The 27,534-nt window shown below is 40.8% G+C and overlaps 3 protein-coding genes and 3 pseudogenes across 3 annotated transcripts; 3 read left to right on the forward strand and 3 right to left on the reverse strand.

Moving 5' to 3' along the window:
- The first annotated feature begins 4,716 nt into the window (after positions 1-4,716).
- On the forward strand, positions 4,717-7,104 carry LOC110060472 (QRFP-like peptide receptor). Its single transcript, XM_020767253.2, has one exon. The coding sequence runs from the start codon at positions 4,935-4,937 to the stop codon at positions 6,402-6,404; it is 1,470 nt and encodes a 489-aa protein (XP_020622912.2). The 5' UTR covers positions 4,717-4,934; the 3' UTR covers positions 6,405-7,104.
- A 4,076-nt stretch (positions 7,105-11,180) lies between these two features.
- Positions 11,181-15,184, forward strand: LOC149101127 (uncharacterized). The gene is made up of 3 exons (XM_089276104.1): positions 11,181-12,229; positions 12,546-13,116; positions 13,239-15,184. The coding sequence occupies exons 1-3, from the start codon at positions 11,646-11,648 to the stop codon at positions 14,910-14,912; spliced, it is 2,829 nt and encodes a 942-aa protein (XP_089132230.1). The 5' UTR covers positions 11,181-11,645; the 3' UTR covers positions 14,913-15,184.
- A 24-nt stretch (positions 15,185-15,208) lies between these two features.
- On the reverse strand, positions 15,209-18,052 carry LOC149101128 (uncharacterized; annotated as a pseudogene).
- Positions 18,053-18,614: 562 nt separating this feature from the next.
- LOC149101129 (uncharacterized) lies at positions 18,615-23,820 on the reverse strand (annotated as a pseudogene).
- LOC110060466 (somatostatin receptor type 5-like) lies at positions 18,615-27,501 on the reverse strand. Its single transcript, XM_020767248.2, has one exon. It carries the CDS (start codon positions 26,944-26,946, stop codon positions 25,492-25,494), a length of 1,455 nt encoding a protein of 484 aa, XP_020622907.2. The 5' UTR covers positions 26,947-27,501; the 3' UTR covers positions 18,615-25,491.
- Positions 19,580-21,786, forward strand: LOC149101130 (uncharacterized; annotated as a pseudogene).
- Positions 27,502-27,534: the final 33 nt, after the last annotated feature.

A 27,534-nucleotide genomic window follows, 5' to 3' on the forward strand; every position in this document is an offset into this window, starting at 1 on the left:
TATGTAATAAGAACTTAAATAGTTCTAACTAAATCATTAAGAGCAATTTCTTGAAGAAAGAAGAAACATTTTTGTAAAATTTCAACGATTCTCGAGCCAAACATGAAATTTTGAAAAAAACTGACATCCTGACGCTTTTTGGGAAATCCATATCGCAATCCATTTCCATCCTCACCATCGTTGGTCATCCTCACTTCCTAATGGGTTCTAATCATTTCCCGAGTACTCATGGCTCTACAAAATAAAACCATTCAAGTTGTTCAGCTTCCAATGATCGATATATGTTTTTTGATATTTCCAAAATCATGCTAAAAATGGTGACAGCGTCCTTTTAAACGTGTACATTTCTCACTTATATTTGTTTATCTACTTTTTTCGTTTCTATTTGTTTGCTTCCAAAATTATGTCGACCTACGTTCTCATAGCCTGTTCTCATTGATTTCGCGTCACGATTGGGTATCCTCATGCCTATACTTCGCGCGGTTTCTGTGCAACCGCAAGTGAAATTTGCCGTTTTCAGATGGCTAAAACGCGGTGGAAAATAACGATACCCAATTTTTTTTTTATTTTTCGATCGCCATATCACAATCTTGTGTGGATGTCACTAAGCAAATAAAAACAAATCTGATATGTGCACTTCTGATCAAACGGTTCCATTCTTTAAAATCGCTCAATATTTCGGTTAGGCAAAACTAACTTTCATCATGCATCAGGAGTGGTATAAAGATTAGCCATGCCGCCCAAATCTGCAAGGAGGAAGGCAGCAGGGAGAGAACCTCATGCAAGCTCTAAGCTTTAAATGGGAGAAAGCTGCATGGCTTGGACTGAAAGAGATAGAGAAGTCTCGCTGATAGACAGACAGACCAGTGGCGGATCTAGGGGAGGGTTCCCGGGGGTCCGGCACCGCCCCCCTTATTTTGTGTAAAAAAGCAAGAAACAAAAACATCGCCCCCCCCCCCCCTTGGCTCAAGGTCTGGATCCGCCACTGCAGACAGACAGACAGCCTTTATTTTTAAAAGCACGATTAAAATTGAAGTTCAGTAGCTTATGGGGTCATGAAAAAACATAATAAAATTAAAATAAATTGAATTAAACTTCATACAAAGTATATACTTGATAAATACAGGTCATCTAAAATCCATTGAAAAAATTAAACTGTGAGTGGATTAAAACTAATTACGCTATAAAGCTATGCACACATTTCTAAACCCTTAGAAAAATCTTATTCTAAACTTCCCTAAATATAATTAAAATCTGAAGGTCTAAAATAGGCCGTTGCAACTGAAGTATCCTTCGGGGGTCAGCGTTTTTAAAATATAGGTCGAATGGATTTTCCTGGCCAGGTCCTTCTAGTTTGTGTCTGCTAAATCCCTGTCTTGGTCAATGGCAGCATTCCACAGTATTGGGCTCCTGTGAGCGATGTTGTTTTTACCCTAATTCTTGTTAAGCGTGGCACCATTGGCGAGGCCATGCGCTCGCAAAAATGCTCAAAAACATTCTTTATTGCACTGAGTGATGCCATATGCGCCCCTACCGTTTGAAGCCCGGATTGATCATGGATGTAAAGGGTGCTTAATTTGATAATTCTCTGGTCACATATATCGATATCATGTATAAATAAAAGAACGCCTTTAACCGTCAATTCCCGGAATTTCTGTTTAGCGATATGTGAAAGGCCTTTCAGAAGAAATTCTGAGATAAGAAAAGATTAGAATGTTCGTATTTGCATTTAGCGTATCAATTTGAAACAGACTCGCATTATTGAGGGTGTGGCAGTTCCTGTTTTCTCCTAAGATGTTCCTGTTTTCTCACTGGGTATCAGCTTATGAGACATTTTCCTTATTTAAAATTAACGAATACTAGACTCTGGACTGGACTCTGGACTCTGAACTCTGGACTCTGGATTAAAAAAAAGGAATTAAAAAAAAGGAATAAACAAATAAAAGACGAAAAATGGTAAAATAAAATACAATAATATAAAATAAAATAATTATCTCTTCACTTTATCAGTCACCATTTCAGTTATCATTTATGTACATTTATCATTTCGACATATCGAGCCTTGTCAAGAGCAAGGTAAGACAGTGACTCCCCCATATAGGCCTTCTGCCCAAGATAATCTCTCTTAAGTTATTTTTAGACATGTCACCCAGTTCCTCCGAGGATGTTACTCGCGCGATGCGTGGACAACTGAAGCGACTTTCTCAAAACCACCTGAGACGAAATGGCGGGAACCTCATTTTATGTGTTTTGATTTCGTTTCATGGCCGAGATGTTTTCTGCACTCTCAGCAGTCTTTTTGTTGGGCCGGGCTTTCGTTTGTTTTGTGCTCGTTTGGCTGTTCACTATTTTGCCATTTTTTCGGTTTTAGGAAGTTTAAATAAGCGAATTTTAACGGCAACGGCAGCGAGTACAATGGCTGTGTAAGCGTGCGTTATAATTCTTTGTTCATTTCTTTGCCGTTGTTTACAGAAGGTCACAAAACAACAACGTGAAATAGCCACACTCTGCATATTAGAGAGAACGTGAATTATACGACGGCCAGTTTTAAAAATTTCTTTCTCGAAGTTTGACGCTGTCTGACAGTATAGACAGACTGAATGAATCTAAATTCTCGCGAGATTCGTGGGTTGAATGTTAAGTCGTTTTTTAATCGACGTTGTCTTGGGCGTTGTTGCCGTTGCTGCTTAAACTGCTTTTTGCTACTTGGGCAGCGAGCGTCTTCCTCTTCTTTCGATCATCTGTTTGTTCAGTTGCCAGGCTTGTGTTTCGGCGTTTGTTTGCTTTTCACTCGTTTGTCTAAACATTTCTCTGCCGTTCATTCAGTTGTTTTTGCTTAAGCAGGTGACATCCGTCTCTTATTTAAACTCCCTAGTAAAGTTTCGAAATGTATTAAAACAAACCGAGATTGCTTGTAATCAAAATATCAAAGAAGACATCCCCACAGCGTTGGAGGTTTTCCTTTTCTTTGAAACGAAACGAAACGACATAAACAGATCCTCCACGAAAACATCCACGCAACGCGCGAGTAACATCTGCGGAAGAACTGTGTACCATGTCTCAAAATATCACAAGAGGGATTACCTTGGATATAAGACCTATATGGGGGATTCACTCTCTTACCTTGATAATCTCTTGGCTTTGTAGTATGGCAGGACATGTGTCACCCACAAGAACCTGTAGTTTTCGACCTTGCATGCTCGCCATGAGTCCTCCATAGCTCAGTGGTTAGAGCGTCTGAATGGTATTCTAGAAAGTCATGGGTTCGACTCGCGTTGAGTAATTCGACTTGAAAACGCTTCTTCATTTATTTTAGTTTCAATAATCTTGACCACGGTCCAGAGTCCAGAGTCCATTCCAGTCTTTAATCCTCGTTTAATACTATGCCGGCGCCTTCCGCCAGTTGCGTGCTTTTAATCGCAGCGCTATTTAAATAACGTTCATGACCTTCTAATGAGGTATACATTTCAAATTAATTTAACATGTTCAATTACATAGCTCCAGTTTACAATGATGAAAGAATTGAAAATAACTCTACAATTCACATGTCAATCTTGATTGTACAAAAATTCAAATCAAGAACCGCTGTTACCGGCAGATGATAACGATTTCGTCCTTTTCTCGTTAAAAGCTCGAAACCCTTAATGGTAATCGATATCGCTGTAACTGTCTATAATCACAAATGCTTTTGCATAGCTAATGAAGGTCTGTTAAACAGCACAGATAAACGCAGCTATTATTTAGCATTTAAAAACAAGGAGGCTATTTCCCTGCGTAATTGAAACGCCTTTGACACCTCCGTAAGACTAAAAAACTAGTTTTAAAGTCAGGATCACAAACAGAACAAGTCAACTCGCCCTTGTTTATTTTAGCAATGGTTACGACAAAAGAAGGTATTAATATCGGCGTAACTTCAACTGTGAGTTGGAGCATGGAAATTTAGCCAATGCAAATAAAGAATTGACAAATTTGAGATTTTAATTCAGAAGGGTTTCCGCAATTCGCAATTAAGGGTAACTCATCAACGTTTTAAACTGTCGTAAATCGCAGTGAATTATGTAGGGTAAAAATAGTAATAGAAACGAAAATAAATTGGGTGTGTTCTGCACGGAGAGATTCGAACAATAAAATCAATATTACTAGTGATATGTTAACAAAACGCAAACTACATATTATTCTACTGTTTTCATGTGCGTGACTTCGCGGGCTTAATTAGATAATTAAATAATTACATATTTTGATTTGTTTTGTGGCGACCAATTTTAATTTTAATATTCAAAGCATTTGTACGTTTCATGAAATGACCTACCACACAACATTGCTTAATTCCGTGCGGTGTTCGTACATGGAACTTTCAAGGGTGTTTTATCAGCGACCTTTATTAAACACCTTCAAATAAACTCTCATATCTCTGTAATAATCGTGGTAAAATGGGGCTGACGTGGAAAACACCTGTATATAATTACCAATCGCGCTACTTGGTGCCCTAATATGATCAATTGTAAAGCTTTTAATCAGTGAGAATTGAAAATTAATTCTTAATCTTCTCAGAAAAAATTTCATATTCATGTCGCAAACAACCAGGGTTTTCTTTTGCTATAAACAAGGAAAGTTCTTAAATACTGGCTAGACGGAGTGCCATGTGTTTGACTGAGCACTAAAAATTAGTTATGACATGTTAGTAATATCACCTAGCAGGCTAAAATTACGTTATAAGTTCAAGGATGTAAACACGTACGTAAAAGCATGTTTTAGCCATACCGCGTTGAGATTCCACATCCTGTTTTCGCCCTTTTTAATTTGCGGAACGTGAGCGAAGAGGAAAAGATCTTTACAGCAGTTAATCAACGCTGAAAGCTTTTAACAAGGCTACGAGTTACAACTGAACTCCGTTCCTCAGAGTCTTACGTAGCAAGCTCGCATCAACTAAAAAGATGAATCTTTCTACTGAGTCAGCCGAACCAACAGGCTCCTATTCAGAACCGTCAGCGTTCGAAGTGACAAAGATGTTTCTATACGTCGCAATACTCATCCTTAGCTCTGTTGGCAACACTATGGTTATAATAATAATTTGCAAGTTCAAACACATGAAACGCTTGCCAGGAAATCTATTTATTGTGAACCTGGCGCTGTGTGATTTGCTGACTCCCCTCATAAGCATCCCACTCGAAATGATGCTGGTAGAGACGGAGAACACGTGGGTCCTTGGACCAGCATTGTGCAAACTTCTCCCAGCAGCGGCAACGTTTTTCACGACGTCTTCGTCCCTAACACTAGCTGCAATCTCACTGGATCGGTACAGAACGCTCATGCATCCTTTTAAACAGCGCCTCGACAAAAGAACTGTGAAACTTCTTATCGCGTTCGTACATTGCTGCTCCGCCATATTGATCATTCCTCATGTTATAACCTCACAGCTGTCTCCAAGCGTTCAATGCATCGAATCCTGGCCAAACAAGTTGCTTCCCAAGATATACACATTTGTTCTGTTCTTCGCGCAGTACGCAGGTCCGCTCGTGTTCATGGCTGCCATGTATATCTTCGCCGCGCGTAATCTTTTTGTCTCGACGCAAAGAGCGCGTTCTTATTCGGTTTCGTCAGCAAATTCCACGGGAAACAGAAATACTTCACCCAAACGCGTCCTTGACCCGCGTGAACTCGGTTGCTCGCGAGATTCTTTAGAAAGACATTTTTGCAAACACAATGAACAAAACGCACAGATCACCAAGGTGTTTATTGGAATAGTCGTGGTCTTCGCGGTTTTCACACTACCTATCGAAGTCTTATGGATTTGGGGAGAATTTGCCGGAGGGGTGAACCATAGACTGTACCCCACAATAGCGGTGGTATGCCGTTTATTCACATACGCAAACAGTTGTCTGAATCCAATCATCTTTTACAAGTTCAGCCGCGATTTCCACCGAGGATTTCTGGCCTTCTTTCGGCATCCCTCGTCTTGCAAAGATGGCGCGTCAACACCCGCCAATGAGGCTACCGCGTGGGATAGGAATGGAAAGATGACTCCATCTTGGCTGACACCACGAGGATCATTGCAAAGCACTCCTGCATTGACACCTCGAGGGTCCATCCAAGGCTCAAAACATTCCGTCAGCTTTGCAGATCAAGGAAAATCTTTTCATGACGACAAGAAATGTGATAAATTAAGTATTCCTCATTCTGACTATGACACTCACAGCAGTTTATCTTATGTTGGAACATTTAGCAGACGTCACGAAGAGGAAAATATCACCGAATGCCTGAGCGCCAATCCAATTGCATTGGAAGAGAACGTTTCTAACCATAACTGTAATATTACGATTAAGATTTTCTTCTACGAATGCAATTTAACCATTGAACTAGATAAACTAGAATCATTGTTAGTTCTTCCTCAGACCGATTGTTAGAGGAGAGTTAGTTCCGCTTGCATAAAACACTGGGTTTTTTTTCACAGTTAAAACCTGAAAACCAGGACAATGCCAAGTGAAAGAATTAACCAGTTCAGGTCATGTCATTGTAATGATCTTGCACTAGGTATAAAAGTTAGAGCCAATTTATACAGGATGATGCACAAAACGACATCAGGAAGTACTACTCAATAGCTTTCATTTGGTCACACACTAGGGTTTCATCCACAGACTTAAAAGTTAGAACCACCTTGTACAGCATAATAAACAGTACCGCATGAAAGTACTGCTCAATAGCTTGCATTTGAATGGTCACACATTAGGTTTTCATCCACAGACTTAAAAGTTAGAACCACCCTGTACAACATAACAAACAGTACCACATTAAAGTACTGCTCAATAGCTTGCGTTTGAATGGTCACACATTAGGTTTTCATTCACAGACTTAAACGTTAAAATCAACTTGTACAGCATAATAAACAGTACCACATGAGAGTACTGCCCAATAGCTTTCATTTGAATGGTCGCGTACTCAAAAGTTTCCCTCCACTTACGAAAAGATTACATTGAAATTAATCACCTCGATCGTACAATCGTACGATCGTATGACTGGCTTTAAAAGGTAATTAGTTAATCATGGTTAATTATGAATTTTGCTTTTTCATGTCTCCGGTTTGAATAAAAATGTTCCATAAACTTGGTTACTATGTTGATCTTGATTTATAACTGAAAGGAGCTCAGGGACGGCCTTCTTGAGTTCTTTTGGCCAGTACAAAATTACTTCTAAATTGAAGGAGAACTGAAAGTAGTAGTTTACTAAGACAGAAAATCACCAAAGGGACAATAACTGACCACAAAGGAACAAGGATGATTAAGGATGGAGAAGATTAACACGGATTAAAAACGACGGACTTAGGATAACTTTTCAAGATGCGTAAACCGTGAGTTAACTGTTTAAGTCGCCGATAAGTGTGTTTTTTCATTTATCGTGAGTTGTATGAGTCTGAACAAAAGTGAACATAAGTTAATTACAGACAAGCATCAAACTGAACGACGTGGTTCTCACAACTACTAAGGAGTCCAGTGAGGGACGGTTAATATACAGTCAAATTACATTTTGTTCAATCAGGTATTACGAAAATATTACTCATGACCGCATTTTATCGATTTAAAACAAATATATACACAAGTAAACAAAACAAAACACTTCAAATGTTTATGTTGCTGTTGGTAAGGCGGTGAACGAGAAATCGGTCGAGGGGGGGGGGGGGGGGGCGTGACCATGTTTTAATTCGATTTTAGGAGGAAGTCTTTTCGATGCGTGAGTCAGCTTTTGAACTAATTTGGCGCATACTTTGCAGAAACTGTCGGATCTTGCAAATAACTGACATCTAATATGTGAGAAAAAAAAAAGTTAATTACTTGACTCAATTCAACTGTTAGCGGGGCCTTGAAAGGAACATAGGAAGTGGTTCGACCAGCCTGAAGCTATTCCGGAAATCACTTAGCGATCCAAACAAAAACAATAAGAAGACGGTTACTTCATTATCAGTACTTTTATAATAATGAAGACGACAAAAAGAGAAACAGATTTTGAAGTTACTTGGAAGCCTACGTGTTTATCGGTTGTTTTTAATTGTAATGGATATTTTTAATGATACTCCTTTAAAAGATGCAGCAGGCGTTAAGATCATTCATTGGCAATCAAAATAAAGCCTTTAATTTACGTCTGATGCAATTTTAAAAGCCATTTTGACCCACTACGTGTTTATATGAGTTTTAAAAACTCATTTTGTGTATTTTTAGAAACAACTCTTGTATTATCTCTTGAGCAGATATAGACGTCATTGAACGCTGAAGAAAGAACTTAATAAAATCTCGAAGTTTAGTTTACAAATTCCATCAACGCGACAATCAAAAATCGCTCCAGATCACAATAGCATCAGCCTTGGTCCGTATAATTGTAATTAAATTGGCGGGATGCTCTAGCTCGGGGCAATTTGTTTTGTTTTGATCTCGTTTATTGTATGTTTACATAAACATTCTTTTTAAAAAGATACTTGATTATCGCTTGTGTCATCGACCAAGGTCGATAGACCTACCACTGAGATTTCGACGCAACTGAACGACTTAACTTCAACGCGGCACGCAAGGAGATTTAAACTTTTGTACGTGGATTTAGCTGTAACTGGGCACTCTAAAAAAAGTATAGAGGCAAATACTTTTAGTCTCTCGTCCTTGTCCCATGAAATTAGAATGCACACTCTAGTTTGTAATAACAGATTAGTTGACAGAAAAGCCACTAAAAAGACACATTGAAAACATTTAAAACCAATCAAAGACGTCAAAACGAAGGCGCTAAGTCACGCGACTAAAGTAGTTCTACAAAATTTGCACACTGCGGTTTTTGAATCTAACGAAAAACCTTTAGCAAAAAGGTCTTTATGGCACGGCTATAGAATGTCATTTACTAAAAAACACAGTATAAGTCGGCAATTTACATGAGCACACCTCTTTCATTTGACATGTGATCCTGATTTGGAAAGCCAATTTAACCACGGCCATTTTCAGTGACCATGATAACTCACATTCCATAGAGCTTTCCCCTGACTTTTTGTTTAACATCAACGGCTTTTAAAAAATAGCTGTCAGATAACTGATTTGAAACTCGCTCACAGTTCCATCTCTGCCCCAGGGCTATCGTTACTTTCGGTCACGTGGTCGACGAGGTCCAACGCACTGCTCAATCGTTATTTCGGTAAATAGCAATAGGAAGTAGTTTAATCGTCAGCTTGCAATTCCGCGGATGCTTCGCGTCCTCTTTGAGGGTGTAGGAACAATTTTGGAGGTTTAGATATATTTATTCAGCTTTTGGTTTCCGCAATGTGTAGCCGATGCAATTTCACTTTCATATTTTGTTTTTTTTTAAAGGACTTCGCCAACTTTTGAACGCTTGTATCAATAAACATTGAAGTATGAACTCCAAATTTGGTCAATGCTAATTTCTTAAAATTAACAATCTGGTAGGACATTTTATAGCGGTACTGCTTCTACTTTTCTACTTTTTTTCTAAATAAATTAGGTCTTTGTCGATTTTGACTACTTTAACTATGTCTGGTGATTTTCTAACGCTCGGTAAGATTCAGGAACTCCAAGATGGCGGACTCAAGATGGCAGACTCAAGATGGCGGACTCAAGATGGAGGACTCAAGGTGGCCGCTATGCAGAAATATTGACGTCATTTCCCTGTGATATGACGTCATCTTTCCATATTACGGACATCAAAGGAATATATATTGGATATATTATTGGATGTGTTAAAGATCCTCTTAATATCGGTCAGAATGGTGTTAATATCTCTTAGAGTGTGAACTGAATTTGAATACGTGGTTCCGTTGAAAGATTCTCTTCAAAAAAGGTCAACGAGTAGTCTCTCATTTTTCTCTGGTGTGTTGAGTGGAAGAGCACGCGAGTGCGTGCTAAAAATCAACTCGCAATTCGCGTGCTCAGTCACTCGACTAAACTTAAAAAAATGGCAAATAACTGCATGGCACTCCCTTTATTTTGAAATATTTCCTAGTTGGTCAATTTCTCCATTGGCGTGGTTGATATTGTGAGGGTTATTAGAGGGTCTATCTTACATTCCCTTCACTTTAAGAGCAAAAGGCTCTCTGCTACTTTGTACGGTGTGCAACAAGCATGTGGCGTTGCTGATTCTATTTTTTTTTTTTCTTTTTTTTTTTTTTTTAGCATGAAAGGGCGGGTAGGGTTATTAGGCCAAATGGGGAGGAGGAGGAGCGGAGGAAGAGGAGGAGGAGGAGGAGAAGGAATCGGATGAGGAGGAAAAGGAGGAAGAGGAGGAGGAGGAGGGGGGAGGAGAAGGAGGAGGAGGAGGAGGGGGGAAGAGGAGGTGAAGGAGGAGGAGGAGAAGGAGGAATTGGATGAGGAGGAAAAGGAGGAAGAGTAAGAGGAGGAGGAGGGGGGAGGAGAAGGAGGAGGAGGAGGAGGAGGAGGAGGAGGAGGATCGTTTCCCAAAATTTCTGTTCCCTATCACGTTTTGATCTGTAAGTATCAAAATACTTACAGTAAAAATGAAAGGTAAGTTGATGAAGTGAATCTTACTCTGTTGTTGGCGTGTATACTGGGTATGGCGTATACTACGGATATGGCCAGAGTTGATTAACAAATTTACTCAAACCCGCTATGTACGCTTAAACCGGTATATACGCCAACAACAGAGAAAGATCATTGCAACAACTCATTAGCATGCAGTAGGCACATTTCACTCTGTACATGGCGTGTTTACCGGGTTTAGCGTATAAAGCGTATATGAGATGAATTAATTAACATCAACTACTACTACTACTACTACTACTACTAATAATAATAATAATAATAATAATAATTAATTTTATTTATTATTATTATTAGTAGTAGTAGTAGTAGTAGTAGTAGTAGTAGTAGTAGTAGTAGTAGTAGTAGTAGTAGTAGTAGTAGTAGTAGTAGTAGTAGTAGTAGTAGTAGTAGTAGTAGTAGTAGTAGTAGTAGTAGTTGATGTTAATTAATTCATCTCATATACGCTTTATATGCTAAACCCGGTAAACACGCCATGTACAGAGTGAAATGTGCCTACTGCATGCTAATGAGTTGTTGCAATGATCTTTCTCTGTTGTTGGCGTATATACCGGTTTAAGCGTATATAGCGGGTTTGAGTAAATTTGTTAATCAACTCTTGCCATATCCGTAGTATACGCCATACCCAGTATACACGCCAAGAGTAAGATTCACCTCATCAACTTATTATTGTTCATCACATCACATACGCATGAATACATTTGTTTAACTTTATCAGCTTTTTTCCGTTATTATTTTCAAAAGGAACTAACCACAAGAAATTTGTCAGAAATATCAAAGTTATTGATAGGTTACATAACGCTTATGTAATCTTTTCTTCATCAAATGTATTAAAGCATTAACTTGTTTTGGAGATTTGTATTGTGGAGTGTTTAGGTGAAAGCCATTATTTGTTTTTGAGCTCAACGAAAGAATTTAGAGAAAAAGAATATTGCAAAGCTATTGGTGGTGATCAAATGGAGTTCTCAATCTTTCACCTGTGATTTGCTCTGCTATTCTCTCCGGCGGGTTTGAGAATGAAAATTTGTTCATGTTTGTGACGGAACAGTATTTAAGGGTAGTCAGAACTTCAAACGGCTCAGTTCATGCTCATGTTCATGTGGCAAGATGAGCAAACCTTGCTCTCAGTTAAATAGCAAGGCAATAAGAGATAAGGCGGAGTGCGAGATAGTTGCGAGGGTTGAAAAGCTGTGTTCGGTTGTTGCTTTTAAGTGCGTTTGGCGGGTTAGCGACGCCGAAATAGAAAGAGCATGGAACTGGATATGCGAGAAACGCGACGAATGCGATTTAACCTTGTCAAAATTGGCGGAAATTTGCTTCTTTTTTTCGGCGATAAGTACGTCAACATTGGACAGCAAGAAGCGAAAAAGGCCACAATTGCAGGAGACCAGAGAGAGTGACGAATCGAATGACGAATCGCCCGTCAATGCGTCCCAGCTTTCATCGCCGGGAAAGCAAACATTCCCAGCCATATCTTACTGGGAGGCTTGCCAAACAAACAATGGCTCGGTCATTAATGTACTTAGAATCCAAAGAGCTGTCGCAAGTTGCGGTTTGGAATATTATGCATCAAGGGCGTCACGAAAGAAAAACTGCTGTCATAACCTGAATCAGCTGTGTCAAGTGTTTAAGGACCACAAAAACCTCTGCTTAATGCAACTAGTGGAGTCATCGTACCAGCATTGCCTCGGGTGAGTAAATTAATTTTACCAATTTATATTCTTTGAATTTCTGTTAAATTGCACGCTAATGAAAGTAAATATATAATAAACAAACATAAATAGTCAGAAAGGTAAAAAATGCTATTCATCATTGAAAAATCAAAGTAATCATGCTTCATTGCCCGGTGAAAAGAGACTGTTATTCGATTATCGATAATTGATCAATTTTTATCTTCTCATTTTCAAAACATCGCGAGTTTGATTTCAGCAGTTCACTTTCACAAAGTAATACCAGGGAGATATTGCATTGCCTTACGTAAGCAAAACCTTTTGTTTTGATTGGCAGGGCTCTGCAAGAGGAGCTTCATGGTGACTTCCACGAAGAATCCCAAGAGTCAGCGCCGACGGAAAATGTCGTTCGCCTTCGTGTCGTTCTTGAGAGTTTTCAAACGATGATGGCAGCATCCGTTTCGGAATTACGCCGAGCTGGTCTCGTGTTAGACACCTTTGGATTTGATAACAACCTGCAAAGTACATCGCAGACAGCACTACCAGATCCGCCGCACAAACCCCTATCCTGTCCAGTAACAGTCCTGTGCAACGATATACAAATTGTGATGAAAAAGCTGCAGTATGCTGTGTATCGCGGCGAGGTGTACAAACTGGCGGCCAAATCGCAGTTCACGTTCCAGTATCTGTGTACCATGAAAACGTTCCTCCACAGCCTAATGGGAAACGAAGCGTTCAAAGACCGTCTGGTCCAGCATATTCAACGTGTTCTGCCCATACTAAGCGAGCCAGAAAGCTCTTTCATACGCCAAATTAAGATTGACAGAGACCTGATCGAAGTACAAGACGGGTGGTTTTGGAGCTTTTCCTCTGGGTCGTTCGTCCAAGGGATTATCTCAGAATCTCAGGTGAGAAGAATACACTGGACTGTTTTAACATTTAAATAAGAAGATACAATCAAATTTTCAAACCCAATCTTTACGATCTGTAGCACTGTCTGATGTGCTTTTGTTTTGGCTCTTTTCAACAGAAGGGTCTCACAACTCCACGCGCGTTTGTGGACTACGACCGACTCAAGGACCCGGAGCCAAGATATTTTGAGGCAATCCTAAGGAACAGCCTAACAGAAGATGAAATTCGGCAGTTTTGTGCAAATTTCCTGACGTTGTTCCGTCCCAAAGACCACAAACAGCCTGTGCTGTGTGCTATTGGCTCAGCTGACAGCGGAAAGACCAGCCTCTTCTCACCTGTTTTTCAGATCATTCCCCTAAGCCGAATTGCTCGCGTCACGAAGCAAAAGAGTTTCAACAAGGCTATGATCGACAACCTGACAGAGGTTATCTTCCTAGACGAGGCATATGCCACCCTGCTCGACATAGATGACTGGAAAATCATATGTCAAGGGGGCTTCACGTCGCACGACGCGAAGTGGAAAAAGGCTCAAGGTTTCCATTGCACTGCGACCATGTACATAACTTGCCAGATGGAAATGGATTTTGGTGCAGCTCACAATCAAGCTATAGACAAACGCCTGCGCAAGTACCACTTCAAGAGTCTTCCTCGTGTCGAACCTGAAGCAAACAAGTGGCTGAGGAAACATGCTATGGATTGCATTGTGTGGGCGCACAATATCGTAGGAGACAGCCCGAGCAGTCAGGCCAGTACAATGCCCACTGTGCACGAAAGTGGTATGCCTGAGGAGGAGTTGCGCAACATTTTGAGCGTTTCTTTAATAGACGAAGAAGTCGACGAAACCGCCCAGGGCGATTGTAGACGAGAACAGAGTTGCGGCCTTCTGACAGAACCGCAATCCCGAGAAGAAAGCTCTGAAGAGGACGCCATTGAAGATGTCGGCGATTCCGATGAAGACGAGACCCTGACGACCTTGAAAGCTAGGCTGGCACAATGCTCACCTGGCTCTCTACGTCACCGCCAACTGAGCCACATGTTAGAAAGTCATCTCGCTGAAAAGGAAAGGCTGAAAAGGGTTGAAGAAAGGTGCTATAAGAAGAGGCAACACTTCTTACAAACGAGGGGAGTGTCGGTGGAGCACGTGTCGTTGCTCCCGCACGACCATAACGAGCCGCTGCCCACACCGATTCGAAGGGACCTCGCTGCCTTTCAAGAAGATCAGGAACAGGAAAGGATCAGAACAGCATTTGGGAAGCCGTGGCTTTTAGCTATGGAGAAGGAAATGGCTGAGCAAAGCGAAAGAATGGAAGATCCAAGAGACGAAGAAGAACGAAGAGTGATGCAAAGTCTCCTGGAAATCAATTGCGAAAAACTGCGCTGTTATCACGAGCGTCATGGAACGCTGAAACTACCGGCTGCCCTGGCAGAACGCAAGAGGCTCTGCCTTAGCAACGAGCTGGTAGACCGTTCTTGCGTGAATTTCATACGAGACCTGTTCTCTCCGCTGCCAGTGAGAGTCTTCCCACCCAGCCAGCGTCCAGCAAATCTGCCTGCCAGAAGCAGGAGCTCAGACGAAGACGACGAAGAATGTTGGTCGGCGGCACCAAAGACACCAATGTACATTCCGAATGACGACGTGGAAGCTATCTGTCCACCGTCCCCAGGCATTGCTCGAGCTCACAACCCTGTAGCAGCTACGTCAGTGAAGAGGCCGCACTTTCAAAGCCAGGCGCATCCATCCAAGAAGCAAATGACCCTGACTCGTTTTATGCAGACTAGTACGCAACCGTAGATTGGTAGTTTCGTGGGCTTGTAATAAGACAGCTTGCGTGCGACTTATTCTTTCTATGTTCATATTTGCACATGTATTAGTGTGTGCATTGTTAAGGAATACCACGTTGCGCTTATGCTACGTTTGACTATTTTGCACACGATGTGAATTAAAGGAAAAATATTATGGCTATTAGTTACATTAAGAGATTATAGTTCTTGAAAGCACTGTGAACTAGACAGTCGTTATGCTACAGTGATATTGACAGTGGCGATAGGCCAGTTCCAAAAGAATATAACATGTTTATTGAGTTTGCTGTCATCTGGAGACAGGAAGATGCATTTACAATAAAGCAATTGATTTTTGTCTGTTTTGTGTACAACAAACTCTGCTTACACCCATCAGCTTTGCATTGAAAGTCAGTGTCCACACTTTTCCAGTCTCTTTATCAAACTAGCGACATTTTCATTCCGGCCCTTTTCTTTAGAAAGTCCGCCGTTCTTCCGTCTTGAAATGCGAAATCGGAATCTCTCAAAATAGCTGTCCACTGTCCAAACCCGTGCTTAGTTATCCCTTCCTTCAGAAAATCATCCTCTTCTTTCGTGAATTTTAAAACATGACGAGTTTCCCTCTGAAGGTGCAAGTTTCTCTTAGGCAGGGTATCCTTTATGGGGGTCGAGCTGTTTTTATTCTGAGCTGTCTCAACTGAAGGCCCGGAGCTGGACGTTGAACCGCCAAGTCTTGCGTGTACGTCATCGTCTACCTCGGAACCCTTGGTACCTTGAAGTTTTTGAAGACACTCGTGACCCTTCAGGGCAACTTCTCGCGATCGTTGCTTTTTTATAGTGAACTTTAGCAACCGCAGAACTGTGTTTCTGGTCCTCAGACAAAAACCTTTGCTCTTCGCTAGTGAGCTGATTGAGGCTTTGCGTTTCGACGATTTGGCGATAACGTGTGGGATGAATGTATTTTCCAATTGCATCAAAAACCAGTTTGCTCATAGTTTCGCCCAGTTTGCCATGCTGACCTCCATTTCTGGTGACGAGAACGAAATCACACTGGGGCTTAAGCAACGGTCTAACGTTCGAGATGTAGCCGTTAAGAACGTGCATGTTTGCGTCGGTCAGAATCAAAGAATCGAAGCCATATTTTCCAGCCGTCTTGAACGTTTTCTGATCGATAAATCCACCGTTTTCCTTAGCTGTGGCAATCATGTCCACCGTCAAATATTGGTACGTCATGGGCCGCGATCCCTTCACCTTGATGAACAGATACATGGCTACAAATTTTGTGGCAAATGTTAGGTCTGAGGGGTTCACTTGGGCTGGACTGGTTTTGCACATTTTCACGGTATTTTCGTAACGCGGCAGATGAAATTTCACCACCTCCAATAACTCCTCCATTGTTGCCCAGTGCCCTCTTGCTTCCAGAGTCTCGATGTCTAAATCTTGTGTCCACTGCAATCTCATCATCTTTGCAACTGTTTTTCGGGCTCTCTTGAGGTACAACTGTGTCGTAGAGAACTTTCTTAGAACTGCTTCTGATGCGCCATGAAGTTTTCTGAAGTCGATCAATTCAGAAATAGCATCTATGTAGCCCAAACGCCCACCATGACCGAGCTTACATTCATCTTGTAAGTAGTCGATAAATTTAAACAACAGATTTGGAGAACACAAACTAAAGTCGACCACTTCAAACGTTAACTCCTCTTCATCTTCACAGCAAAATCTAAGAAACTTGAAGCACCTTGTCACTATCTGTTGAGCGGCACGATCTTTCTTACAACCGCCAGCACTTCCTGTCAACCATTTCGTGAATACTTCGCCAATGTTACATGATAATGGAAATGAAGAAAGTAACTTCACGTTGTGCTTTGTGGTCTCGCTTGTCTCATCTTCATTTCTTCCAATCGTCAGCGACTTTGTTACTTGTTTAGAATCGGGCCTTTCGTCAAAATAAAAGAACCAACTGTGTTTAGTGCTAACGTGTTTTCTACAGCCTCTCTGACTTTGAAAATCCATCATGTTCACACTCTTGTATCGGGCAATGGTAAAAGCTGTCTGCTTCATCCTTTTCCAAGTGAAGCCGCTTTGGTTTGGGTGATGCTCCTTGGACATCTGACCAATTGACTTTGCACTTCTTGCTCATTTTTTCCCTTTAAACAACATGTGGCTAGCACAATCGCCTTTAAATCTTAGCCGAAACAAAAGGACGTTTCAACTTGCCAAAACATGCCCTTGCTTGCCCACACTCATTACTATTGTGTAAAATTCATGACAGTGAGATACAACCCAAACTTGCCCAGGCAGGTCTGTACACGCCTATTCAGTGACACAATACATAGTTAACGGATCGATAAATCGGAACAATAAAGTCCAAAACTTGTTCCTAATGACCAATTTCGGAACAATATATTCCATTCACAGATAGCAAAATCGGAATAACACAGTCTTTCTTTATTAATTTCGGAACAATGTGTTCCACGCACAAATAGGAACTCGGAACAAAACAGACCTAATTTATCAAGTTAGGAACAATGTGTTCCATGCACAAATAGGAACTCGGAACAATACAGACCCAATTTATCAAGTTAGGAACAATGTGTTTCATGCACAAATAGGAACTCGGAACAAAACAGACCCAATTTATCAAGTTAGGAACAATGTGTTTCATGCACAAATAGGAACTCGGAACAAAACAGTCCTAATTTATCAAGTTAGGAACAATGTGTTCCATGCACAAATAGGAACTCGGAACAAAACAGTCCTAATTTATCAAGTTAGGAACAATGTGTTCCATGCACAAATAGGAACTCGGAACAAAACAGACCCAATTTATCAAGTTAGGAACAATGTGTTCCATGTACAAAAAGGAACTCGGAACAAAACAGTCCTAAATCACTCATTTGGGAACAATTTGTTCCACTTGCAGTTGACAACTCGGAACAAAATGTTCTTGTCTTACCTTACAGTGAACGCTATGTTCCTACTCTGTAAAAAGCTGGTCCTCTTAAGGTTAATAGGAACACAAAAATGAGGAACACTCGATCCCAGAGGAACGTTCCTTTACAAATATCGGAACAGCCGAAAAAACTTAAAATTTGTGAAAAATAAACCAACAAGTTCAGCTTTAAAGCTAAAAAAGCATCTATTAAACGTTTAGGTAAAACAGAACCAAGCTTCAAAATCTAGAGCACTTTGATGTTCTCGAAGGCAGTAAAATAAACCCTGTAAAATTTTGGGAAATGTGGAGGATCGTTTCCCAAATGTCCTCGTTCCTTTTGCCACTTTTCGTTAAATCTGTTTAAGTCTAAGTTATTATATCACGTCATTGTCGCTCCATGGCGTAAAAGCATTAACAAGTTGAACAGCAATTTCCCAATAAAAATTGAAAAAAATAGCAACGTTGTTGGATTTTAAGACAAAGTTGAAACATACGGACGCAAGGCGTGCAAGAGTTATATATATATTTTTTTTTTTGAAGTGTCGGAGATAGGAGCATTCATGGAGCTGTTTACAGTAATGATTTGGTTAATTTGACAAGTTTTTTTGGTTTCGATGTACAGCAAGAAAGAAACTGGGAATTTATGATGTACATGTGATGTTACATCGGTCATGGTAAGTTAGCTAAATAGTAAACCATAAAATGTTTGACTGAACAAACTACAGTAATCTGACACGTCTCCAGATTAATGTAGATACCATCTTATTTTCTAACAGGCAATTTGATTCGTTCTTTGATACAACCCACACTGTGATTGGTGTGACACGTGCACATGCATAACTCCCTCACTCACCGATCACATAGCCCTTCCAACCCCCAAGAGGAATTTTTGCTCAAAAATACTCAAGTTAAATAAGAGACCTTTTCGCATTTTATACGAGTCGTAAGTTTACCCTTTTTACACAACACAACACAACACAATACTACTTCACCAAAAATAGAAAGGAAGAGAAAAAAAAACTGATTTAATTAAATTGCACTTTAACTTGGTGCCACGCAGTCTTCAAAGAACATTTGAGCAGTTTTCATACTTTTTACCTTTAAAAATATCGGACTGAAATGAATGTAAACTATTAAACTACTACTGTAGAGACGTAAAAACCGTCCAGAATTGAAAACTTCTTTTTTGTTTAATATCCCGGAATAACCGATAACTTGTCAGCTCTAATTGAATTTACTCCCATATAAAAAACAAAAGTGTTAAGTTACCACTTGTAACTAAAGATAGCAAACACCTCGTGGGAAAGAGTGGTGACGATTCGTCAGCTCTAATTGAATTTACTCCCTTGTGAAAAACAAGAGTGTCAAATTACCCTTTGTAACTAAAAAAAAGAATATCTCGTTATATTTGCATGCAACAAGAACAAAACAATCATTACGAAAATATCTCGTTTCATTTGCATACTACTAACTGATGAACTGTTTCAAAACTCAAGGCTTATCTCGTTCATAACTAGCCACCATTACACTGAACATTATGCACTCTAAAACAACCCAATGTATTAATATTAGTGTTAATATCTCTCAGAGTGTAAACTGAATTTGAGTGCGTGGTTCCGTTGAAAGATTCTCTTCAAAAAAGGTCAACGAGTAGTCTCTCATTTTTCTCTGGTGTGTTGAGTAGAAGAGCACCCGAGTGCGTGCCAAAAATCAACTCGCAATTCGTGAGTTAAAGATCCTCTTAATATCTCGACGAATGCGGCACGGAGAACGTAGTCCGAATTTGTGTCGTCGATCCCTTGTTTTATTCAGGTCTTTCGTGGGCTTTGAGGAAACTTCAAGATGTAAAACTGGTCATCGACCAGTTCGGCTTCCAATTAGACGGCTCGGCTGTTCCAAGAGAGAATGAGATCGTCGATCGACGAACAGGCAAGACTGTCCGATAAACTCACAGTGCTTGTTAATGACATTGGTATCGCTATGAAAAGGCTGGGCTACGCTTTGTACGGTGGAAAAGTGTACAAGAAATGCGACAAGGCAAAGTACACCTATTCCTATAAGTGCGAGGTGGAGGCGTTCGTTAATAGTTTGGCGGCTAACGAATCGTTCAAGGCGCGACTTCTAAAGGACATGAAGAAAGTCATCGATATCCTAGCGAACCCGCACTACGAGATCATTCGACCACTTTGCGTAGACTATAATTTGATTGAGGTAAACGATGGCAAGCGCTGGTCAATCAAGGAGCGTCGCTTCCTGGAGAATGTGATCGCGGACAAGGAGATTGGTCATGTTACACCGCGAGCCTTTTCCCCGTACGATCCAACAAGAGAGCCAGAACCGAAGTATTTCAAAGAAATTTTGGAAAACAGCCTCACAGAAGTTGAATAACAATCAAAAGAGACACAAGGACAAAGTTCCTTGCCTAATTGACGCCGCTAACAGTGGAAGGACGAGTTTATTTCAACCAATTCTAGGCCTGGTACATAATAGCAACATAGCGACCATCACTAAACAGCGCGTCTTCAATAAGGCCATGATCAATCACTTCACAGAAGTAATCTTCGTAGACGAAGCGAATCCTTCCACACTAGATAAAGATGACTGGAAAATCCTAACGCAGGGAGGTTACACGGTCTGTGACATCAAGTATCAAACGGCAAAGTCATTCATTAACCGTTGCCCGATGCTTTTAACAGCGCAACAGAAACTTGAATTCGGGCCAGAAGATCAAGCAGCAATGGAACGCAGGCTAAGAAACTATGTCTTTAAGAGTCTGCCTAACCCAAGGAAGAAAGCTGCAGAGTGGCTCAGAAAGCACTCCATGGATTGTGTTGTGTGGACCTCGACAAAAGCGCGTCCGATGACAGACCAAGAAGAAAGCGCCGACAGCAGCTTAGAAGAAGAGCAAATCGGTGACGGCGTTCTTAAAGACGAGGAGAAGGACGCTTTACGAACGCTGCCTCTCGCAGACGTCTGGACTGACGGTCTTGACGAGACGGGCGAGCCAGCCACAACAGCTGACGCTGGCAGTGACGATAAAGTCGACTCGGATGACGACCAGCGCATTCGTAGCTAGAGGAGAGCACGTGGGCTATCTTCCACAGACTCCCTGAGACATAGACGAATTGCCAGCATATTGCACACGCGCGTCAGAGAGAAGGAACAAGGGAATCGGCGGAAACATGAACTACATGAAGCAAGAAGATCTTTCCTGAGAGAGAAGGAGGTCAGCAGCGAGATTGCCGAACTGTTGCCAGAAGACCCCGACGCAGCGATGCCAAGTCAAATTCAAAAACAACTGCTGGAGCACTACGACGAACAAGAAGCGCACCAAGAGCAAGAAAGACGCGAGAAAGCCCGTCGAGCAATCGAAGGCACCTGGATAAGAGCCCCTGAGGTCGAGCTACACGTAAAGAACTGCTGCGACGAATATCAAAGCAGTAGCGATCCCACGGTTCGCTTGAACGTCAAAGAGTGGATGAAGGTCCTGTGCGACAAGTTAAAAATGCATCACGAGTTCTTGGGCACTTTCAACACCGCCGAGGCTGTCCAAGAACGAATCAAGGTATGCACCGCTCTTGGACTGCCGAGAAAAGAGCAGCACCACCTGGTCACAAGCGTTGCTGAAAGGCTGCCTGTGTTGCCTGTCCTCAGTTCAGAGACCGAGGGAGTACAGCAACATGGACATGACACGGATGAGGAACAGAGTATTTTCATCACTCAGCAGTGTAATGGAGAAGATGAGACGGAAGAGGTTCAGAGTATTTTCATCACTCCTCTTCCGGGCACAAGGGGTGCTTCTGTGCCTCATTCAAGTTTCAATGACTGTGCAGTCTCTGCTGAACTACTTCGAGCTAGCACTTCCAACAAGAAGAAGCGGAAGAGGCAATCCAGCAGTCAACGAGCAGTCAAAAAATCCCAGAACGTTCTTACTCGATACTTTCCTAGCTAGTCCAAAGTAAAATCAGTTTTCTTTTTCTCGTAAGATAGGTCGTAGGGTGATCTTTTTCAGTAGTTTGATAATTTTCCACATCAAGTACGTAAATAGAATTAGGCACTCAGAACGCTACATGTAGCTATGATAACTCGTTACAAGAATAGACGTTTGTGTCCAAGAAATTAGAGTTTATTACAGTTTGATCATTTATAAAACGCGTTCCGTAGATGTGTTAACAAGCTAGCTGTTTGTCGAATTGTCATAATTAAATGGTCCAGTTTCCTCTGCACTTTAGTTGGTGTGCATTTCTTTTTATTTTCTAGTTGAATTGCTAACAGAGCGGCATTTTGAGTCCAGCCCTTTTCCTCAGAGAATCCGCTGTTCTTCCGACTTGAAATTGAAAATCATCATCTCTCAAAATAGCAGTCCACTGTCCAAACCCGTGCTTAGTTATCTCTTCCTTTAGAAAAACGTCCTCTTTTTTTGTGCATTTCAAAACATGACGAATGTTCCTCTGAGAGCGCAAGATTCTTTTAGGCAGAGCATCCTTTTTGGGGGAGGAGCCGATATTTTGCACTCTTTTAACTGAAGGCCCGTCGTCGGAAGTTGAATCTCCGAGTCTTGCGTGGGCGTCCTCGTCCACTTCTGAACCCTTGGCACTTTGAAGTTTTTGTAGGCACTCGTGACCCTTCAAAGCAACTTCTCGGGATTGTCGCTTTTGATAGTGAACTTTAGCAACGGCAGAGCTGTGTTCTTGGTCTTCCGACAAAATCCTCTGCTCCTCGCTAGTGAGCTGATTGAGGCTTTGGGTTTCAACAATTTGGCGATAACGCGTGGGATGGATGTATTTTCCAATTGCATCAAACACCAATTTGCTCATGATCTCGCCCAATTTACAATGTTGGCGTACATTTCTGTTGACCAGAACCAAATCACATTGGGGTTTAAGCAAAGGTCTAACGTACGAGATGTAGCCATTGAGCACTTACACGTTTGCATCGGTCAGGATCAAAGAATCAAACTCATACTTTCCAGCAGTCTTGAACGTTTTCTGATCAATTAATCCACCCTTTTCCTTAGCTGTATCAATCATGTCCACCATCAAATACTGATAAGTTACGGAACGTGACCCCTTCACTTTGATGAACAGATACATGGCTACAAATTTCGTGACAAATGTCAAGTCTGAAGGGTTAACTTGAGCTGGACTCGATTTTGCAAATCTTCACGGTATTTTCGTAGCGCGGTAGATGGAATTTCACGACCTCCAACAACTCCTCCATTGTTGCCGAGTGGCCTCTTGCTTCTAGGGTTTCAATGTCTAAATCTTGTGTCCACTGCAATCGAATCATCCTTACAACTGTCTTTTGCGCTCTTTTGAGGTACAACTCTGTCACAGAGAACTTTTGAAAGACTGCCTCTGATGCGCCATGAAGTTTTCTGAAGTCGATCATCTCAGAAATAGCATCTATGTAGCCCAAACGTCCACCATGGCCGAGCTTGCATTCATCTTGTAAGTAGTCGATAAACTTGAACAACAAATTTGGAGAACACAAACTAAAGTCCACCACGTCAAACGTCAACTCTTCCTCGTCTTCACAACAAAATCTAAGAAACTTAAAGCATCTTGTAACTATTTGTTGTGCTGCACGATCCTTCTTGTAACCGCCGCCACTTCCAGTCAATCATTTCTTGAATACTTCGCCGATGTCACACGATAATGAAAATGAGGGAAGTAACTTTATGGCATGCTTTGTGGTGTCAGTTGTTTGATCTTGAATTGTGTTCACCATTGAAACATTCCTTGCTACCTTTAGCGAATCTGTGATTTCTTTCAAATTGGGCTTTTCAACGAAATAAAAGAACCAACTGTGCTTGATGTTAACATGTTTTCTGCACCCTCTTTGACTTTGAAATCCATCATTGTCACACTCTTGTATTGGGCAGTGAATACAAGCTGTCGCTTTCATCCTTTTCCAAGTGAAGCCGTTTTGCTTTGGGTGATGCTCCATCGATATCCGACCAATTGACTTTGCACTTCTCGCTCATTTCGCCTTTTTTAAGAGCCAAGATGATCTGCTTTAAATCTGAACCATAACCAAGGAGTCGATGACAAGCAAAGGAACTGTATTTATGTTTGTATTTGCCAAGGCATGCACTTACTTGCCCGCCCTCATTACTATTGTGCAAAATTCATAGCAGTGAGATGCAACCAAACTTGCCCAAGCAGGTCTGAGTGCGCCCTATTGTTTGCCTTATTCATAAAGGACACCTAAATTTGGGAACAAAATAAGAATGCGTAGAAAAATGATCCGAAATCTCTTCCCAAATGACCAATTTAGGAACAATATGTTCCATTCACAGAGAGGAACTCGGAAAAAAAAAACGGTCCTAGATTATCAATTTGGGAACAATATGTTCCATTTACAGATAGGAACTCAGAACAAAACAGTCTTTTAAAATATCCAACAGTGGAACAAACTGTTCCATTTGCAGATAGGAACTCAGAACAAAACAGTCCTAAATTTAGTAATAAATGGCCAATTTGGGAACAAACTGTTCCATCACAGATGGGAATTCGGACCAAAACGGTCCTAAATTATCAATTTGTGAATAATATGTTCCGTTTGCAGGTAGGAACTCAGAACAAAACAATCCTAATTTACCAATTTGTGAACAATGTGTTCCATCAACAGATAGGAACTCGGAACAAAACAGTCCTAAATGACCAATTTGGGAACAATATTAATGTGTTCCATCAACAGATAGAAACTCGGAACAAAACAGTCCTAAATGACCAATTGGGGAACAATGTGTTCCATTTACAGATAGGAACTCGAAACAAAACAGTCCTAAATGACCAATTTGGGAGCAATGTGTTCCATCAACAGATAGAAACTCGGAACAAAACAGTCCTAAATGACCAATTTGCGAACAATGTGTTCCATTTACAGATAGGACCTCGGAACAAAAGAGTCGAAATTTATCAATGTCGGAACAATGTGTTCCATACACAGATAGGAACTCGGAACAAAACAGTCCTAATTTACTAATTTGAGAACAATATGTTCCATTTACAGTTGGGAACTAGGAACGAAATGTTCCTCGTTACACTAGAGTGAACGTTTTGTTCCTACCTTGTAAAAAATCTGGTCCTCTTATAGTCAATAGGAAGACAAAAACGAGGAACAGGCGATACTAGAGGAACGTTCCTTTTGGAATATAGGAACAGCCAAGAGAAACTTAAAATAAGTGAAAAAACGAGGCAAAGACTAAAGAAAAACTCCAAAAAAGCGTAAGTCAAGCGCTCAGGTGAAATGGAAATAATCTCTTAAATCTAGTAAATTTTGTTTCACTCAAAGGCAGCAAAACGCGCCATGATAAATTTTTGGGAAATGTATAGGAGGAGGAGGACGACGAGGAAGATTGATTAAACACAAAATACAACAAAGCCCTTACTTTATAGTTTTGCATTGTAGTTTTAGGTGTCCCCAATTAGTAAGTTCACTGTAGACAGCTATGGTACAAGTAGTTTGACACATAAATGATGTTGTTGACTGATTAATTGCCTGTTTGCTTGCTTGCTTGCTTGATTGATTGACTGATTGACTGATTGACTGATTGATTGATTGATTGATTGATTGATTGATTGATTGATTGATTGATTGAATGACTGATTGATTGAATGACTGATTGATTGGTTGATTCATTAATCCCAAATTAGCATTTAGTCTCAGAAACTTCTTGCGGCAAATACTTGGAGACGTTACCCTGGGATTCAGTTTCGTTCCTCGTTGCTGGCAAAACAGAATGTATCACTGGAATGTTTTCATTTGCATCCTTAACATTCTGGAAACTTGTAGATCTTTGTTGTGAAGGTATTTCCTTGGAAAGGTGCTTTCTAACGAAAAATCTTGTTTCGGTATAATCACGGATGTTTTCATTCATTTTTCTCGCGAGCTTTCGTGGGGGAAAAGTCTTGTTAAAGTCCTCGTTATTTAATACCAAGGAATGTGTCGTTTTGCCAGATAAATCGAACAAAGATGTTAAATCATTCTGATTTCGATTTCTCCTTGCATACTTTGGCGCCGTCACCCCGCCGATATCCACATTGTCCCAGATCCTACGCATGCGTTGTAAATCAGTCTCTGACTTTCTTCTGGTGATCATCCTAAGAAGTTTGAGGAGACCTTGACGATAATCTCGCTTGAAAACGAAGAAAATGATCGGGTTAACACAACCGTTTATGTAAGTGAAAAACCGGCAAATGATGATCTCTTTGGCCAGGGAAGTAATGTCACCATCTTTGCCAAAATCAATCCACAACCATAACACTTGGTTGGGGAGGGTACAAAGAGCAAACGCTACAACAATAATCACAAATATTTTAGTAACTTTTGCGTTTTGTTCCTGACTTATAACGAAGCTTTCTTTCCGCGTTTGGTTTTCTTTGAAAGCGGAATATGTCTTTTTTCCACTTTCAGCAACAGGAGGTGATATTTTCCGAACGCTGTCGGCTGCGGCGAAAAGCCGCACAGATGCTAGGATGTACATTTTTATCATAAATAATAGAGGTAGCGCGTATTGTACGGAAGCCAAGAACACAGTGTAAATCTGACGGTACAAGAACTTAGGCCATTGCTCCGTGCAAGAGTTATTTTGCAATCCGAGGAAGGACGCGTACGGCAAAACAAACGTAACAGAAATGAAATCCACAGTTATTACAATGGACTTAACTTGAGCCATCGAAAGCTTTGATTTGAACGGGTACAGAATATTTCTGTACCGATCCAGGGAAATGGCTGCCAGAGTGAGAGCTGAAGCAGTAGAGAGGAACGTTGCAGTAGGAAATAACAACTTGCATGGAATGGAACCAAAAGGCCAGATGTAGTGATTTTCTTCGAGAACAAGATCAAATGGTATGCTCATAATCGGTGTAAGCAAATCAGCAAATGCCAGATTCAGAATTAGAATGTTTCCCGCCAAGGATCTCATCCGTCTTGAGGTAAAGATAACTCCTATCATCGCAGTATTTCCTACAGTACACACAAGCAAAATCGCGACGCATACTGTTATTTTTGGGATTTTAAATCCCAGTGATTCTGGCGGCGAGAGCAGATTACTAAAAGGTGTACCACTAGAAGCTGTCCCTGGGAGCGCTGTTGAATTGTTCATTTCTGCTGCTGCTTACGATTCCACGTTCACTGTTCCGTGGCCTACTTTGCTGCTCATAAAGAACTTCAATTGATATGCAATGTTCGGCACCTTTTGACGTGTCGGGTTCACTGTGCATAGCCAATCAGAAAACTGAGCCGGCGCCCCAAATCTGCCTGATCTCATTTTACGTCTGTGTTGTTGGCTCTTGATTCGCTAAAATGCTGGGAAAGCGATCATGTTGAAAAGAACGAGTTGTCATTGATAAAGGCTAAAACACCTTCAATAAGTTGTGACGCATTTTGACCCTGCTGTAGTTATTTTATTTCAGTGTTTTGCAAAAAGGAAAAATAAACAGCAGTGAAAATAAGTCATCCACTTTGCTAAATTAAAAAAAAAGACCGTTCAATGAAATTTCAATCTCTACATTTAGAGCAGTATGCGAATGAAAGGGCTATCATTCATTTTGAACTGCGAAAGCACTTGAATATTCATCAAGGGATATATTAATTCGATGAAGTATAAAGATTTCTCGTGAAGTTATTAGACTTCCTGGTGTATCTGTCTAAATTGCCGACAAGGAAAAGCGAAAAAAAGGAAGCAAACTAT

The sequence above is a fragment of the Orbicella faveolata genome, unplaced genomic scaffold, assembly GCF_042242905.1.
Source record: "Orbicella faveolata isolate gen_17 unplaced genomic scaffold, um_ofav_v1 contig_4, whole genome shotgun sequence".
In the NCBI taxonomy this organism is placed as follows: Eukaryota; Metazoa; Cnidaria; class Anthozoa; order Scleractinia; family Merulinidae; genus Orbicella; species Orbicella faveolata.

What these genes read in the sequence shown, in the direction of transcription:
- LOC110060466 (XM_020767248.2), bottom strand. Translation starts at nt 26,946, where the DNA reads ATGAACAATTCAACAGCGCTCCCAGGGACAGCTTCTAGTGGTACACCT.
- LOC110060472 (XM_020767253.2), top strand. Translation starts at nt 4,935, where the DNA reads ATGAATCTTTCTACTGAGTCAGCCGAACCAACAGGCTCCTATTCAGAA.
- LOC149101127 (XM_089276104.1), top strand. Translation starts at nt 11,646, where the DNA reads ATGAGCAAACCTTGCTCTCAGTTAAATAGCAAGGCAATAAGAGATAAG. An exon ending in TCGTACCAGCATTGCCTCGG is followed by an intron (nt 12,230 to 12,545) that starts GTGAGTAAATTA and finishes TTTGATTGGCAG; the next exon opens with GGCTCTGCAAGAGGAGCTTC. An exon ending in GGATTATCTCAGAATCTCAG is followed by an intron (nt 13,117 to 13,238) that starts GTGAGAAGAATA and finishes TCTTTTCAACAG; the next exon opens with AAGGGTCTCACAACTCCACG.